This window comes from Trachurus trachurus (assembly GCF_905171665.1).
Source record: "Trachurus trachurus genome assembly, chromosome: 14".
Classification (NCBI taxonomy): Eukaryota; Metazoa; Chordata; class Actinopteri; order Carangiformes; family Carangidae; genus Trachurus; species Trachurus trachurus.
Window position 1 is genome coordinate 15,723,810 of NC_139903.1, and position 18,062 is coordinate 15,741,871.

The following is an 18,062-nucleotide window of genomic DNA, read 5'->3' on the forward strand; positions in this document are numbered from 1 at the left end:
GAGGCTCCACTTTCACTAACTGCTCATTTATCTAAGTGAGTGTGGAGCAGCCAGTCAGTCTGAGCATTATGTCATACCAGTGCAACCACTCTGCACTGAGGACCTCTGCTGGTGAAAGAGCATAAAGAAACACTTGAGTGTGAGGAACATGCGGGTGATGCAGCACGAACAGCATCACTGCTGCACAACATGACCTCATTTTATCAGCAGCCTATGCTATAGGCTACATAGAGGGAGCTCCATTAGCTGCACAGTGGTAGGTATCAAACACAGCACCATTGTGATTTGGAAAAATTGTCTACTTTAATGAGTAGAGTATTTGGCAACAATTACAAATAATTAATTATAATAAAATGTAAAAAAAAAAATAATATAATAAAAAAGTGCCTGTAATAAACTCTCCTTCACAAATTATATTTGTATGTGTGAAGAAAAGCACAATTCAAGGCACGCTGGAATGAAAGTGATGCAAACAGAAGAAAACTAATAGTGGACATTCAGACCTGCTTTAAATAAAAAGACAAGAGCAGCTTATGCTGGTAGTCTGGCAGCAGCAATCAATATGCTTGAGTTTAACATGTGAAATAATACTCAAACTAATTACACAGGAATATTAATGACAATATAGCAATTATAGATCTGAGTTAACATACCGTACAAATGTGCATTCTTGAAACCACAAATACAGAAGTGGTGATCTAATCTGGGAAAAAGATCACCAGGAAGTTGTGAGTGACCCACCGATAAACTGATGTCGGACTAAGATACGGAAACTCAGACAGGAAATAGAGAGAAGAGAAGAAAAGGAAGGTAAAGAAACAGGCCGACCAACATCATAATCTTTGGTTTGAAAATTAGGGGAAAGGAAATGATATCAGACAGTTTACAGAAAGCCGTCTGTACAGATAAGAATCTGTTATAGAGAGGCAACATCCGTGAGCACAGCACTGTGTAGCAGACGTTCAGTTTCCGATCATTTGACAGCTTCCCTGATTCAGTTTTGCTGAATAAAACCTAAACATGACGTGCGAGCGTGTGAGTCGAGCAGAGATTGGAAAACGTAACAGCTAAAATGTTACAACATTTAATACTGATTCAGCCACTCATGCTATATAAACCAATAAAAAAATAACATACATAGCTTAAATATGAAACCTGTATATAAATCCTTTTCATTTGTTATACACGATTATAATATAAAATGTGCTTCTGAGCATGAATTGTCATCGCAGGCTACAAATACTACAAGTGTAAACAGAAGTTCAATTTTTTATGGACCTGATGATGAACGTCCATCTCAGATCAACGCAACATGTTCGCTAAACACAAAGTTTAGCCAAGAAAAAAAGTTGTGTGGACCCTGATCTGATGCGATAAAAGTTACACCATGAAATGCATATGTCCTTCAGCACCTGTGACAATAACGTCCATCCAGATTCGCATGGCCTCGGGGGACGGAGCCACCATGTAGTAAACCCGATCGTGGGTCTTCACGCTGAACGTCAGCGAGGGGTTGGGACTCTTGGGAAGTGGAAGTGAGTTTGAATTAGAGAGAAAAAAAAGTGAAATAGTAGCGGATAAAGTGGGGTGAGGGGGAGTGAGGTGACGCATGTGTGGAAGGGAGGAAGACAAATGGAGGGAGAGAAGGAGAAGACAAACAGATGTCATCATATTCCGAGGAAAATTGTGCTTAGTGTGGATGAGGCCACATGGTAACAATCATACACACAGACACACACACACATAAATAGACTTACTTTGTGTGCGTTCTTCAAATGGTCGTAATAAACCTCTTCTATGGCTTGGAAGTAAATGACTCCTTTCATCTTGGTCTCATGTTTGTCTGCAGCGGAGAACGTAAACACAAATGTGATCAAAGCCCTTTTTCTCTCTGCATCCTTAAGTGTCCCGGCATAGTTTAAACCTGACATCATGGTTGGAGTAACTTTCGTCTCACATTTTTAAAACTGCACATTTTTCAGACGTGCTCACCTGCAAAGTAGGTGAGCGTCCTGCGATTCTGGTCGAAGACAAACCAGCGTTTCTTCCAGGTCTTTATCTTGCCGCCCATTTTGACCAGGAAGCCTCGACAGGTTTTGTCGGTGATGGCCAGATGGAAGCAGGCGTCTGGGTTGTGTCCTGCGGCCTCGATGTGGCCGTGGAGATCAAAGTCGTCCTTTCTCACAGGGAGGTAACGTGTCAACAGCCGCGACTATGGAAACAAGCAATGAAATGAGATTACAGATGTAAAAAACACAGTGCACTGCTTTGAACCTGACGATGAAAATCAATCAGCTTGAAAAATCTTCGTGTTAGTTATTGTGAAGTACCTGCGATCTTTGTTTTTCCCTGAGCTTCACTTCTCTCTCCACAAGTTTCTGCCTCCTGTTCGTCTCCTCCTGCAGTCGTTTCTCCAGCTCCTCCCTCCTCCTTCGCTCCTCCAACAGCGCCTGCTTGCGCATCTCCATCTCACGCTCCTGCACATCACACAGAGTGAATTGCATCCATCAGTAAACACTCATGTCTGCTTACAGTAGGTGTCAGTGAAGTTTGACACGTTACCCGATGCTCGAGGAGTCTCTGCTTCTCGACCTGGGCCTCACGCAGTAAACGCTCCATCTCTTCAATCTTCACCATGTTGGAGGTACTGGCACTGATGGGAAATAGAAAACACAAATCTCTCATGTTCAAATAGCGCAGAACTCCGCAATCTATCACAACTATCTGACAAAATCTGTCTATTGCTCTCAAGTGCAGCTAATTATTTGTTTATTGTCTTTAATCTCTACACAAGACAGAGCTTTATTTATTTGCTGTTGTATAAAATAAAGATGTCAGCATGTTGGATACAGATGTAAGATGAAAACAGCTGGTACAATATGCACCATTAACAAATGATTAATTATGAGAACAACAGTATTTTCTTTCACCAGATGTGGATCTTGTGGTTTCGGATTATCTTCTCAATCTGCACCTTATTAAACAAACTCATACCACGAATATGTCTACGTTTTTCACTTTTTTCATCTAAACACTTTTTTCCTGATAAAGTGATAAAATGTCAAAAACAAATCCTGGATCTGGATCTTTCAACAGATCTACAGCCCTCCACAAAGTTTGCACTACGTAATCCAAATTACTAATAAATAAACAATCAATCAAACCAAGAAACAGGCACTGCCCTAAACATAACCTCATGGTGGAGGCATGAATACAGAGATTTTAGTTTCAGGTTCGCAGCCCAAAAAAAAAAGACTTTAACATCAGCATTAGGTGAGACTTCCCAAACATACATCAGAAAACATTGCATTATTTAATGTGCATGTGTCGTCTGAATGTCTTTCACCTGACAATGAATTACAGTACAGCCTCTTTAAAAGCCAAAAACATTTACTCTTTCTGCTCGCTCTTCTCTCTTAAAGGTCCAGTGTGTACAATGAGGGGAAAACAGTGACATCTAGCATCCAGATTCTATTATTTATCATTAAAATAGTTCTATTGTTTATTTATGAACATGAAACTCTTGAAACGTGCTCTCTGGTTGGCTGGATTTTCCATTCCGTACAAACATGGCGGCGCAAGATGGCGACACTTTGTAAGCAAGACCCTTGCTATATGTATATATAAAAGAATAATTGTAGGCTATGAAAACCAAACAGATTTTATTTTATAGCGATTATACACTTGTACAAATATATTAATTGGTAGTATATTCAGATTTTGCCAATAAACCTTGACAAATATTACACACTGTCCCTTTAAATACCCTCCTCAGCCTTTTTTTTCTCTATCCCTCAGTTATTTTCTAAACACAACTCCTCTTCATCTTCATGAGACATACAGTATTTACTCTGCACATGGGGTTCATCTCTGACCTGGAGATGTTGTCTGGCGAGCAGGCGGAGAAGCTGGTCTCCAGGCTGTCGGAGCTGTCCACGCTGACGGTGTCTGAGGTCTGGCTGGTGTCCGGGTAAGAGAAGGAGTCCAGGAACACGTTTGGCTCCGACACCATCCTGCTGCAGAAATCGCTCCTTCTCTGTCTGTCTTCGTTCATGTGTGCATGGCTGTTGCCTGCTGACAGAAGAAACATATTACAGCAACCAAGTGGGAATACCCCCCCCCCCCCCCCCCCCCCCCCCCCCGCATCAATAATCTAATATAACGCAAGCACCAAATCACAACAACAAAGCTGCAATTCATTAACTACGTAGTCGGCCAAGCATCTTGTAATCATAATTTTATATAATCTGTTTGCAATAAATGAGCCAAGTAACATCAATCCATCAAACTGGAGAGAGACAGAGGTTTTTAATGAGAACCAAGACAATGTCAACATGATTAGTCATTATACGCAAAACACGTCCAAAAATTGTATTATTAAAATTGTATTCCATTCAATAGAGATTTATTTTCATGGGTTACTTGTTTGCTGGGAAACGTCTATTTTTATCTGAAATGATATAAATTGCAGCACTTCTGTTGAGACAAACAGTCAGATTTGGACTATCTGCTGCCAATTATTGCACCACCACTTTAATCAAATCTTTGTAATTCATATTCAGTACATTTTCCATCAGAAGATCCCATAAAAAACTTTTATTTGACATCTCGCCCCAGCCTTTTTTTCTTTTTTTTTTAAATGACATTTTATGAGTTGCAACAAACATAATCTGTCCTGTTTATAGCCTGAAGTTTAAAGCTGGTCGATACTGTAAAGATAAGATGCAGGCAGCAGTCTCTGCTTTGACTCACTCTTTGGCAGGCGGCGGGTGTTCAGGTCCCGGGTGGAGAGGCTGAAGCCTTGTGGGATGACGCTGCCACAGCTGGAGCTTTGGGACAGAGGCAGGTGAGCCTGAGGGAGCAGCAGCACACCTGGTGGTCAGGACCAGACTCTACAACCTTTACACAACTGCAAACTTAGCTCACTCAAGATGCTGCTGCCTCATCATGAGCTGGATGGGTGTTGCAAGACTAAAACTTGGGCGGACCGTCCTCCGGGGACAAAAAGTTCAAATGTTTCTGGATGGAAATAATGAGGGCAACAAAATCCACTGCTGCTCTGCAGGCGAGGATCAGAACAAGCAGCGATTACAATGTGAGAGTAAACAGGGATAAACTATTAGAAAGAAATTATTTCTATTTAGGATATGTTCAGATCTTCATCCATGGTAACCAGTAGTTCACATATCAGTGAGTTAGTCGACGTACACTATTTCTAGTTCTCTGTGTAGATACATTTGAAAGTCATTTTTCAAGTTAGGGAGTTTTTCTTTTCTTTTCTTCTCAGAAACAGACATTGAGTCAAGCCTTGTTGTATTTAATGTGGTGATTTTACTTGGCACAACCATCATGCTCCTTTCTTCCTCATGTTTCAAGAATTATTGTTTCGAAACTTGTGTTTACTGGACAAACTGACTTGTTTTGTTGCACTTGTACTTTCCCTCCCTCGGTTCTTTGATTGTCATGTGTCAATGGGTGTTTTACACAAAAGAGGACATAAAAATCAGTCCAATCGGTAAAACAAGACACAAACTGCCTATAAATGGAGATGATTTAGATACAACTCTCTGTGGGCATCAATCTAAGACAACTCAAAAGAAACTGAAAAGTTGAGAGAAACAGTAAAAGTCTGAGAGGAATCATTAGAGCTGATTAACGTCTTTGATAAAGTATTAACCTTGGGAGGAAGCGTCCGTCCTAGCGATCTGCCGTAAGAGGCGGGGAGCTGCTGGCTCCTCTTATGAGGTAGGCTGTCAGTCGGGCTTTCTTTGCTGCTTCTTCTCCTTTCCTTCACAGAGTTCAAGTGCTGCAGTGGGCACAGAGATCAGAGGAATCACCCAGGGTAAAAACTCATCAAAACTCCTCATCAGAGACATTCAGACTCAGCGGTGCGCTCTGCTGGTGGAAATATGAACCAGCGCTGTGGCTGTAACCGGCTCCTACCTCTTTGAGGGCTACAGGGATGTTAGTGAACGTCTGCCCCTCAGACAACTCTGCGTACTTTCCTTCCAACGACACCAGTTTTTCTCTCTCCTGTTAAACATCAGCATATCATCAGTTAAATCAAATCAGATATCTATAACGTCAGCATTGCAGACGGTCCGCTCACCTTCTGCAGCATGACGAGCAAATTGTTCTTCTCTCTCTGGAAATTCTCTCGTTCCTGCTGAGCCTGTAAGGTGATCTGTGACGACTGTTTCTTCAGAGTCATGAGTCTTTCCTGCACGAACAGAGGAACACAGGCTCACTGCACAATATCTGGCAGTGCTGAGAAAAGTATGAAGAAAAGAGTTTGCAGTATCTGCTAAAGTCACAAAATACCAGAGGTGTTTTATTTTGAAGGGAAAGCAGAATGAGCAAACAACAAATTCTCATTCTGAATATGAAGGTTTTGTGAGATTTTTGTTTGTTAAAGTAACATCCTCACTGTTTTTTGTTTTCTCTCTCTCTCTCTCAGTGGTTTTGACCTCAACTGGAAAGTCAATAAATTCTTCAGGCCTCTGGTATTGCATGCTTACCATTGCTCGTATTGTTTTTGCTTTGTGCTGCAAATCTCACAATTTCACATCTTAATTTCATTCACAACCTGCAGTCAGATTAATGACAACAAACCAAGATGTCATGACTCATGACTGAAAAAAAGGCCAGAAAAATAAGAAATTTTAAAAGAAATCACCAAAAAGAAAAACCTTTTAAATGTTTTGCAGTGTGTAGATTACATAGATTAGATTGCCGTGTGTTCATAATCATACTGCAGTCCTATTGCTCTAACATTTTCATGTATTTGTTATGATATAAAAATGTATTTTATGAAATATAACTTGTAGCAAACGTCTAGTCACATTTAATTTTTTTTTAGGGTTAATTTTGGTGAAGACAAACAATCAAACAGCAGTAACTGCTCTACAAGCCAAATGCTCATTCATAAAAGCTGACTGGTCGTACCTTGCGTGTGACAGTGAGGCGTTGACACTCTGCTATCTCTCGCAGCAGCTCTTGGCTCTGATTCTCCTTTTCCTCGTCCTGATTGATTTCTCTCTCCAGCTTCTGAAACTCCAAATCCTCCAAACTTTTTGTCTGCTCCTTAGCTTCCTGAGAAACACCACACACACACAGTACATGAAAACACTACACAGAATACAGTAAGCCTTAAGTAACCTTAGGTACAAGGAATGAACTCCCTTAATCTAAAATGATTTGCGATTTTCAATTTGAATTAACTTTAAGTATCCAATTGACCAAAGTTAACACAAAGTTGAAACTATTTGTGTCACACTTTGTGTCTCTCCAAGTGATGTGAGGTTTCAGGTGATTTTAGTTTTTCCCAAATTGGAGTCAGATGCACTGACTTTCTTTTTCTTTTTTTCTTCTTTTTTTTTTTTTACACATGGCAACTATTTGGGTCATTTCCAAGATGTGGGTGTAAAGGATCACAGGGCTGAAACAGAAGTTGTGAATGACAAGAATGACACGTTCTGGGACAATACAAACAGGAATGGATCCGGGTTTACAGAAGAAAAATGTCAAGTAGGATCTAGAGGTGCGAAAAATAAACTTCTGTGAGTGCTGAAAACGTAAAATTACTAAATACAGAAACACATTATTTAAATCACTTCATCCAGATATTTGGTTTCGGTTGGGACGTTTTGGACACTCTTGGACAGTTATGGTGAGGGTCTTTTAAAAGGCCTCTGCAAAGCTCATTTGCAATGAACTCTCTCAGTCTGGGGTTATAAGGATTTCCCTCAGGAAACATAACTTGTTTGTTTTGTTTTAAAGGATAAGCAACTGGAGCCATTTTAGAGGAAGCTGAACTGAGAGTTTGAACTGTGGCCTGAGGAGCCGTGTCTAAATGCCCCTCAATCACCTCTGACCAATATGAGTATGTCCCTAGAGTTTATTATTTTGTAGTTTGACCATTTCACAATTGTTTCTCTTACCTGTGACTTCTCAGTGTGATTCGTCTTCTCAATGCTGTGAATCTTTTCCTTCAGCTGCTCCAGAAGCTCCTTGTCCCTCTGCAGCTGGCCCATCTCCGACTCCTGCTCCCCCTCCAGCAGAGCACACTCCACCTCCATCTGCAGCAGACAGAGGCACAGAGTAGAAAACCTGCCCCTGGATCCATTTAATTCAGAACAGTTAATGCATTTCTCATTTCTCGTGGCTGCATTTTTTAGGCAGCTTCAACTTCATTTCAGTAGCTTGAGGAACACATGCAGCGCTGCACACCACCCGCAAGCCATCAACAAGCCCTTAGTTAGCAGGTTGTTCAGTTGTGTTTATTCACTGCCGTGTGTCGTCTACTGTACCTCGCGGACAGACTCCTCCATCTGGTTGTCCAGGTCTTTGATCTTCTGCTCCAGCTCCTCTATGTTGTTTAGGACTTGAATCCTCTCTTCTTCTATATGCGTTACTTCCTGTTTCAGCTGCGCACTCTTCAAAGCCTGCAGTCACATCAGGAATTCATGTTAGTGCTTTGATCCACAGGAGATATATGTTGAATTAAAAGCTACAGAGACATTTTTTTAAACACAAAGAGCTGTTCATTCCCTTGTATTAACCACTGCCTGTGTTTATAATAATTCACCAGTCAGAGCAGCGTTGAATACGACGACAGCAGCTGCTGTTCTAACTCATCCAAAGTTGGATCGCTGACAACCGGATTCTTTTCTACTTGGCGTAATGGAAATCTCTATCGCTGCACTCGAGTCGTTGCCAGTCGTGCCAAAGCATTCCCTTCTTTTGCACCATCCAGCTCACATCCATTCATACTCTGAGTAGATCCTGTATTCTCAAGTATAGGAGTTTTTGTTTAATAGTTCATTTGGCAGCAGGTTTTGGATTTATAACTTCGCAGACTGGTCGAGAGCTTTCGGTCTTCCTGCTCTTAGGAATGTAAGAGATGGGATGGAGGGTATCTGGAGGCTGTAAACTTTTCTCACAACTGACACAGAGCAGAAATGTGGTTCTCTACTAGGGAATAAGTTTAGCTGTGTTTGAGAGTTGTATTGTTCATATAACGGAGAGGGGTCAGAGACCTGTGCTGATGTGTTAACTACATTTTTTGTTTTCACAGACTTCTTCCATACATTTCGGTTCAGTATCAAGTTGAAAACATCTGGAAAAACGCACCTTCTTAACCAGCCATACACACACACACACACACACACACACACACACACACACACACACACACACACACACACACACACACACACACACACACACACACACACACACACACACACACACACACACACACACACACACACACACACACACACACACACACACACACACACACACACACACTAATTCTCCGTGGGATAAAGTCATTTCCTGTTCTCCCCTCCTTGAAGAGTTTCAATGGTTGAGCGCTGAAAGAAAACTGGGCCTTCTTCATTAAAACCAGACACACCATCAGCTTGTTACTGCTCTAGAAAGGAAAAAAAGATTTTTTACAGAGACAGTAACCCAGTGGCACTCGGACTGAGGAGGAGGAGGAGGAGGAGGAGGAGGAGGAGGAGGAGGAGGAGCAGGAGGAGGAGGAGGAGGAGGAGGAGGAGGAGGCTGGGATCAGTATTTATTACATTTCATATTTGCTAATGAAACATGTTCATTGATTTCTCAGTGTGTGAAGTTAGGACTTCCTCCTGATATGTACAGATGTTATGAGCAGATGAGATCAAGTTGTGGTGACATCAAGGCTGTAAGGAGCTCTTAGGAAAGTCTGATTTCCCGTTTATGTGTCTGAACAACCCACATAAACAGGAAATGTACTAATTATCAGCTACACACGATTAACAGGACTTCAAAAAAGCCCATTCATTTGGGGGAATCTACCTCAGTCGAGTGTTTATGTGTTGAATAATGAAAAAAAAAGGGAAAACACACACGCTGTACGCAAGCTTCGCGTTATGGATGAGAGCTTCATGCGACACATGGTTTCACTTTTCATGTGGATGAATTTTGTTTGAGCCAAGTATATGACAAAATCCATCATGGTGCGTAGGATAATACATTAACCCCTTCAAGCTTGATGGTCGAGCTTTAAAAAATGTAGCTGAAGATGTTTGCACCAGTGTGTTGCATCTAAGATACAAAACATCATTTGTTTGTTTCCCCCACATAGTTCACAAACTGACTCATTTACAATCTTTGCTTCAGTATTCAAAATGAAGTTTTGTGAAAATGTGGAGAGGGAAATGAAAATAACTTAGAAATGGAATTCAAGAACTCATCTTGATATTACAACAGGTAAACAAACAGAGATAAACAAGCGATCAGCAGTCGGATAAACCGCATTCCACAGCTGGGGTGGGACCCATTAGTCCTTCACCACAGCTGGGTCCTCTCCTCACTCACTCACTTCAACACTCGCTCTGGAGCAGGAAGTAGCCGACACAAGTCAAGGACACGGGGCAGATCATTGAAAAGTTCAGCACAGGTTGTGTATGGATGACACAATAGTCATGATGACACATAAAAATGTAGTAGTAGAGGTGTTTTCACAGGTCTTCTTTACATATCACAGGGGTTAGTAATGTATAATGTTCAAACTCCATTTAGCTGCTTCATTGTGAGGGTCTCTGAGGCCAAAACTCATTCGCCCACTCACTCACAGTCATTATTCCCTGAACAACAGACACTGTAGTTTCCTCTAAACTGAGCAGTGAAGCGTTATTTTCATATCTACAGTAGAAAATGCAGCACATATGAAGGAGTGGATATATTTCAGACCACATGACAAACAGGATGTGATCTTGGATGCAGCCACTGTCAAGTCTCACTGGGACACCTGAATGGAGGATGACCATCACTGATGTTATTCATACCTGTGTGTTATTATACACCCTGACAAACAGAAGTAAAATGAGAAGCACAGTGAATATAAGTAGAAAAAAACAAATGAAAGCTGATGCTGCTCCCTGTCTGTTTGTTAACGCACTTATAAATATGTCAGCACTGTGTGTTTGTCATGTTGGCTTGGTTTATGCCTCTATAGCCCACTACTCTGTCATAGGATGTTGACCTACAATATGGACTGTAGTTTGTATTATCAGACATTTTTGTATGAAATTAATCCTTGGTACTATTTTTTGGTCACCTCTGTCTGATTTTTTACCATAAAACAGAAATATTACAGTACCAGCTACTGTATAAATGCATTTTCTGTGATTAAGATGCAACATGTCGGTTTATTTAACTAAATATTCTCGTTACTTCTAGTTTCTTTCATTTAATGTTTCTGTTTTATTCTGTGTGTTTAATTCTGTGTGATTAAAATTAAGTGATTCATGATTTGCTCTTCAAACGACCCATTTCTAACAAAATCCTCCCAGGAACAGTTTTTTCTTTCGTTTAATTCCCTGCTCTTTGCAGTTTCACCCTTCAGCCTCAATGTTTATGAAGATCTGCACGACTCTGGTGAGACTTACTTTGGCTCTGTGTTGGGTGGAGGGGGAGGGGGCGCTGCTGTTCATGCTGATGGCTGGTGAGTGGGACCTGGCCTCTCTGTCTCTGTAGCTGCTCTGCTGACACTGGCCGACCTGCTGCTCGTCTGAGAGTTGGAAATCTCTGGCTTTGGGCCCAAAGCAGCCGTCTGGAGCGGGGCTGCCGGGGGAGTCCGAGAACACCGACTCGTCGTCCGACACCTGCAGCTTCTCCAGCTCCTTGTTGATCTTCTGCAGGTCGGAGACAGCTGAACCTGCTGGTTCTCTCTCCACATGACCCATCTCAGTGCACAGGTTCAAGATGGTCTCCAGACGCTGGCATTCCTGAAAACCAGGATTCATAATTACCACTTAAACTATATATTACTTCACTGTGAAATTAGTTTTTCCTTCTTTCTTTCTTTCTTTCTTTCTTTCTTTCTTTCTTTCTTTCTTTCTTTCTTTCTATTCCAACCAAGGCAATTTCACAATTTGATAATATCATGGCAAATCACAACATTCTTTGATTGGTTGGAAGGGAGCAGGGAGAAGATTTAAAAAGTTATCAAATTAAAAGGGGGCAAACCAAAGTAACGGATAAACTCACCAGTCTCTGCACTTTCTGCTCCCTGAGTCGCTCATCTCTCTGGTGCAGGTGGTAGTCTCTCAGCTCCTCTTTACCATTCAAAGAGCTGATGCTGCCGACCCTCTGTCCTGGACTCAACCCGCCCTTCCCGAAGGACAATCTCCTCTCTCCGAAGCCCAGATCCAGGCCCGTCCCGTCCAGCTCTATGCCCAGAGAGCTCAGCGAGGCCAGACTGGCCCTCCTGGGAGTGCTGGGCATGCTGGCTGGTACCGTCACATCTGGCGGCTGCTCCAGGGAAGAGAGGCTGCGCCGCGCCCCCGCTGACCCCACTCCTCTGTGGGAACCCATTGAGTGGCGTGACGGGAGCGAGAGGGCGGGGGGGTCCGCTGCGTTGTGAAGCCTCGGCAGAGAGCGGCTGTGCATCCCGAGGCTGCTGAGGGAGCCGGTGGAGTACTTCCTTTGCCGGGAGTCGCCTCCAGCTTTGCCCTGAGAGTAGATCCTGCGGCCCATGCGCGGGCTGGACGGCACGCTGGCGGCTCCGCTTTTCATCCTGGGAGAACGAGGTAGCGGCTCGCCATAGGAGGACAGCAGGGGGCTTCCGTCGGCCGCGTTAGAGAGGAGCAGACTGTCCTGCGACTGGTGGCGAGCGTGGGGGTGGCGGAGCAGGCCGTTCGAGCTCAGCTGGCGTTCACCCTGGCGAGGCGACGGAGGCACGCTGCTGCTGGTCATGTAGAAGTTCCTGGAGGCGGACGGAGGCCGGTCGGCGCTGCTGAGGATGGACAGCGTCCTGGTGGACTGGGGGCCGACAGGCGAGGGCACGCTGAGGTACTTGCGGCTGCACTCGGCGGCCCTCAGGCTGGCCTCCAGGGCGCTCTTCCTGCGCTGCAGCGTCTCCATCAGATCCTGTAACTCTGCTTTAGAGCGGGAGCCTCTGAGCAGCGTCCCACCCACTGAGCCACCGCCGCTGTGCTCGATCTTCACACAGTCTGACGAAGAGAAATAGAGAGAAAGAGAGAGAGAGAGAGAGGAGACAGAGCATGACATCCCGTCCCTCTTTGGTCCTTATCACACACTCAGGTTTAATGTAACCTCTTTAATAAGCACCGGCTCAGCAAAGAGAAGCGGTGTCACACATGTGCTGAGTAAGTGGGGGTGGGGGACCGGGGAAGAATGTACGCTCGTACAGTTCTCAGCCCAATACAAACACTGGCTCAATCGGCGGTCAGGCTTCTTCTAAAAATGGAAGAATGCTGGTGGACCAGGACAAACCAGAATGCATCATAGTCTCGACTGCAAAAAAAAAAGCCAGAGGGCATCCAAATATCTTGGCAAACTTTGTGTAGACAGGGCCTTGAGTCATGGGTGACTGGTCAGTGAATAAATACATGATTACAGAGTTCATGTGATATTACAGGACCCCCCCACCCACCCACCCCTTGGCATAAAAGTCTCCATAGCGTATTTGTGTTTTATAAATTAATTCAAATTGCAAAATTTGACTTTCTAACTGCGATCTGGACTCTAGTCGTCTGTCATCACTGTAACAATAATGGAGTCAGACCTCTATTCTCCACTGTCTAGACACAAATAGTTGTAGCGTGACTCTGCTCTCAGCATTTTGGGAACTTTTTTTCCACTGATCATTATTGAAAACATCGGTCAGAGATCCTGTTCCAGCAGGCAAATTTACTGAATTACAGTATCTGTATAACTTTGATGACTAAAAACCTGGAAGCAATGAAAAGTCAACCATCGGACTGCATTGAATTGCAAATCGTGCCACCAGAAAAAAAAACAGAAGAGCGGTGTTGGTTTCTAGATTAAGGAAAATAACGCAACAGAGCAGCAATTTAATATAAATATAATATCAGCAAAAATAAAGTGTTGAATGTTGTCTTACCTGAGCCGTAGCCCAGTGTGGTGACCGCACTCCTCTGAGGAAGCATGCTGTTCATCACACTGACCTCCTCTCTGGTTCAGTCTCAGGATGCAGGATTCAGCTCTGGTCCTGCGTGCTTCGTTCCCTGAGAAGAAAAAATACATACAGTATAATAGCTTCTATGAAACAGATGCATCCTATTTTTATCTAGTGGAAAATAAATGCAGAGTTCAACTTTCACTCCTAACCCCCTGCACTGGTATTCCTGCAAAATCCCACGAACATCTGGATCGGACACAAGCAATGCAGACTTCACAGGAAGTTGAATCTATGCCTCGTGGTCCCTCGACTTATCCTTCAGTACTCGTAACAACAATGCCTCAATTCAAGCAGATATTTCAGATGTGCATATTTAAATGGAAAGAAAAAAAACTTTCCTAAAGACCTAAGTAGGAAAACAGATCCAGAGGAAAGTTTTTTTTTTAAATGCCTGGCTCAGTGTTACCAATAAAAACCCAGTCTTAAAACTCAACCATAATCAATCTCTTAGCCCCAAACTCATGCGTAGTCCCTGAAAGTATTCCCTCAGAGCCTCAGACTCATTGAAGCAGCAGCCAAAGTGTGAGGTTCGGGCTGGATAACTGCTACAGGAGCTGACATGTCCTGCAGCTCATGCTGAAATTATAAGTCCACTGACAGGAGATTGATCCCTGGTTTAGGTAATAACACTAAACAATACAGGGTAAATAGCAAAATACCAAATATTTGCAGGTCAGAGCTTCAATTGTTGCTTCATTTTGAAATCACTATTCAAATGTTTGCTTGAATCACTGAATTAAATACTTAAATACTACTTTTTTCACTGAGTAATTTAAAAAAAGAATTTCTTTCTTTCTTTTCTCTTTTTTTTTTTTTTTTTTTACAAAGAATTGCATAGTTGATTGATCTGGACTGATTATAAAAACAGAAGCCTTCAACCACCAGTTTTTCCAATGAAGATGTTGAATGGAAAGAACAGAAAGAGAACGTCGTACTCTCTCCTCTGAGAAGCTACAAGAAATACATACATGAAATGAATCTACAAAAATGCATCTTCACATTCCAGCACCGAAGGTCATAACACAGAAAAATCACACTGGGTGAAGAATATTAAAGGTTCAAGATTTAAAATAGAGCAATTTTAAAAGTCAAACATTACAGTTTCCTGAATTCACAGACAGCACACACACACACACACATGCACCACAAAGACAGAGACGACCGATCCAAGATTTTCTGCTGCTGCTGTCTGGAGAGAGGGCCTAACAGGAAGTAGGGTATCCTTTTACACAGTCACACAATCAATCAGCATGAGTTCATTCTCCAGCTCTCCTGAGAGAAGCGAGGGGGGATGAAACCCCAGGATCACGTCAGGAGCAGGAGTTTTTACTGCATCACCCAGACTGCAGGCCGACCGGCCGGCCGAGATCATAAACACACAGCGAGATGTAAACAGTGTGAGGGAACAGACACTGATATGTTGGCATCCATCTAATGTGTTACCACACTCTGCAGATAAATACTTTCACAGTGCATGAGGCTCAAGCTGTTGTTGCCTTACAAGTCGCTCATTGTCCAGACGGACACATAATTCATTCCCATGAAAAGACAAAAATCTGATAAGAAACCTCAGAGGTTAGAGAAGGAAAATCCATTAGGGCCGCAGCTAATGATCACTCACATTCTGGATCAAACTGTTCTGATTAATCTTTCAGTCGATGAGAGACAAGACAGTGAAAAGAGCTGTCCTAGTGTCCCACAGCCTGCAGCGATGTCCTCAGTTTGTCTAAATAATAGTCCACAACCAAATATTAAGTAAAGAGTGATATAAAAACAAAGAAAGGACGCAAACCTCCACTTGAGGGGAGTTGTTTCCTTTACTTAATAATGGTTTGGAAGTTTAATCGACCATTAATTTCAGCTTTAAAATCACTGTACTGCCTCATTAACATCAACAACTCAGTCCCTGCACACATTCATAGCCCTGACACACACACACACACACACACACACACACACACACACACACACACACACACACACACACACACACACACACACACACACACACACACACACACACACACAATCAACAGTTGATAACCAAACTTGGCTGTCACCCACTTTTTTTACTGGTTGTGTTTCCAGTCATGTTCAGTGAGTTGAGTTCAGCCTCTTAACAAAAACCACTCTGACAGCTCTGTATCACTACACACACTTTTTCTTCATTTTTTTTTTTTTTTTTTTTGCTTATCTCGTCTGCAGCAGCTCGACACATCAACTTAAACTGATTTCTTTCTGGTACTTCTGTTAACTGTGTGCTCCACATGCTGCACACTTCCCAACATGAAGATAATTCATTGAGGACTTACCTCAGGTCAGCTGCTCCGCTCTGACACAGCGGTGCGAGTTTAACAAAAAAAAAAAAAGAAGAAGAAGAAGCGGTAGAAACTGATGGAGCTGATCTGAGAGCGACTAACCTTTTGTTTTCTTTTTGTTTTTTTTGGTGCTGTCCCAGTCACATAGTTGCAGCGGAGGTTTCAGCCATGTGTTTGTGTGTGTGTAAAGCTGCTGAGGCTCAAGTCCGAGTAAAAACTGCAGAGCGAAGTCTTCCCATGACAAAGGAGCAGGCAGGAGAGTAGGAGACCCCCTCCCTCCCCACCCACCTCGGCTCCCAGCTCAGACTGTCCTCCCCTCCATGAGAGAGAGAGAGAGAGGGAGAGAGGGAGGAGGGAGGAGAGCGAGGCAATAGCGTGTGTTTACTTTTCAGCATCAGGAGCAGCTGCTGCCCCTCTCTGGTTGGGTCGAGAATTACTGTTATGTAAAGAGGCAAAAAAAAAAAAGGCGCAAATGAAGGAAGCATCATCATCATCATCATCATCATCATCATCATCACCTCATTAGCTATAATTATAAGTGTTTGTTGATGTGTTTAATCGCCTCTGGCTCCAGATGTTTGATTTTCCTGTAGTGTGTGACTCTGACCTCTGACCTCTGACCTGCAGCGATCAATAAGCCACAGTATCATGTTTTAATCATGTTTGTGAATGAGAATATCTGCAAGTCACATGACAGCGTCTCATCTCCTGTTTCTAATTGGCTGATTAAACCAAATCTGGTGGACTTGACTTCCTGAGTCTGTTCAATTTGTCCACAGAAAGACGAGACTGTTCTCACACAGGGAGGATGTGTGTGTGTGTGTGTACGGTGTGTGCATGTGTGCGTGTGGTGCTCACAGTTGTAAAAAAATGTTTTCTCTTAGCTTGCTGTTGTAGCAGTAGGCGAAGAGGAGGCGGGTGGAGGCCCCATCCATCGCTGTGTCTGAAACAGAGCCAAACTCACTCCCCCTCTTCACTATGAGGCCAGAGAGTAAAAAAACCCTCACGCTCCGAGACATTCACCGCAACACGGAGCACATCTATGGTCCGATCAGTGTTTGATCTGACATCTTTGGTGAAAAGTGGAAATCTGTAGATAGCCTATATCATGAGTAGATAACATGTGAAAAATGAATTGAGTTCAGACACAAGAATGAATGAAAACGTTTCTTTGGAAAAATCCCCTGATTTCCCAGTGAAAAATCCTGGACCATCATGCAAAAAGACTCCAATTACGTCATAGGGAGGGGGCTGTGGACGGGTTGATTGCTTCCAGACACAGAGCCGGGGTCTTTGTCATAAAAACACACACTAACACACACACATACATAGGAAAATGGTACCTATAAATCTCAGGAGAGTCTCATTTGAAAACTGGGACTTTAAATTTATTGCCAGCACAAACTTTAATTGTCATAAAGCGTTGGAATGTGACTCCGCTTCCTGTCTAAAAAAGAAACAAGGTAAGGGTTTTGAGTAACCACACCAGCGTCCACTGCAAACTGTTGCATGTGTATGCAGTTTTTTGAAAGTGTAGACAGAAACCATGTGTAGAGTGGCTCAGACTGTGGAAAAAGGAGGGAAGAAATGGGGGGAGCGATGGTGTCAGATTGTGGGAGTGGGTGTGTGATCAGCTCTGCTAATCGTTGGGAGGTCTGAGTCACAGCGTGAAAACTCTCAAGTGTCTCCTCCAATCACAAGACGCCGAAGTCGATTGGCAGGGTTTGGAGTTAGATGTGGTTCTCTAA

At 43.0% G+C, this 18,062-nt stretch overlaps 1 protein-coding gene across 1 annotated transcript; it reads right to left on the reverse strand.

Annotated features, from left to right (window-relative positions):
* Positions 1 to 1,215: 1,215 nt before the first annotated feature.
* On the reverse strand, positions 1,216 to 16,526 carry phldb2a (pleckstrin homology-like domain, family B, member 2a). The gene is made up of 17 exons (XM_083986088.1): positions 16,417 to 16,526; positions 13,919 to 14,042; positions 12,040 to 13,004; positions 11,439 to 11,777; positions 8,310 to 8,444; positions 7,941 to 8,078; positions 6,946 to 7,092; positions 6,110 to 6,220; positions 5,944 to 6,033; positions 5,678 to 5,806; positions 4,753 to 4,852; positions 3,876 to 4,071; positions 2,563 to 2,653; positions 2,331 to 2,477; positions 1,993 to 2,212; positions 1,758 to 1,843; positions 1,216 to 1,521 (listed from the first exon to the last, which is right to left on the reverse strand). The coding sequence occupies exons 2-17, from the start codon at positions 13,971 to 13,973 to the stop codon at positions 1,381 to 1,383; spliced, it is 3,090 nt and encodes a 1,029-aa protein (XP_083842214.1). The 5' UTR covers positions 13,974 to 14,042; positions 16,417 to 16,526; the 3' UTR covers positions 1,216 to 1,380.
* Between the last annotated feature and the right edge of the window lie 1,536 nt (positions 16,527 to 18,062).

What these genes read in the sequence shown, in the direction of transcription:
- phldb2a (XM_083986088.1), bottom strand. Translation starts at nt 13,973, where the DNA reads ATGAACAGCATGCTTCCTCAGAGGAGTGCGGTCACCACACTGGGCTAC. An exon ending in CACACTGGGCTACGGCTCAG is followed by an intron (nt 13,005 to 13,918) that starts GTAAGACAACAT and finishes TCTCTTCGTCAG; the next exon opens with ACTGTGTGAAGATCGAGCAC. An exon ending in TGGAGGAGTCTGTCCGCGAG is followed by an intron (nt 8,079 to 8,309) that starts GTACAGTAGACG and finishes TGTCTGCTGCAG; the next exon opens with ATGGAGGTGGAGTGTGCTCT.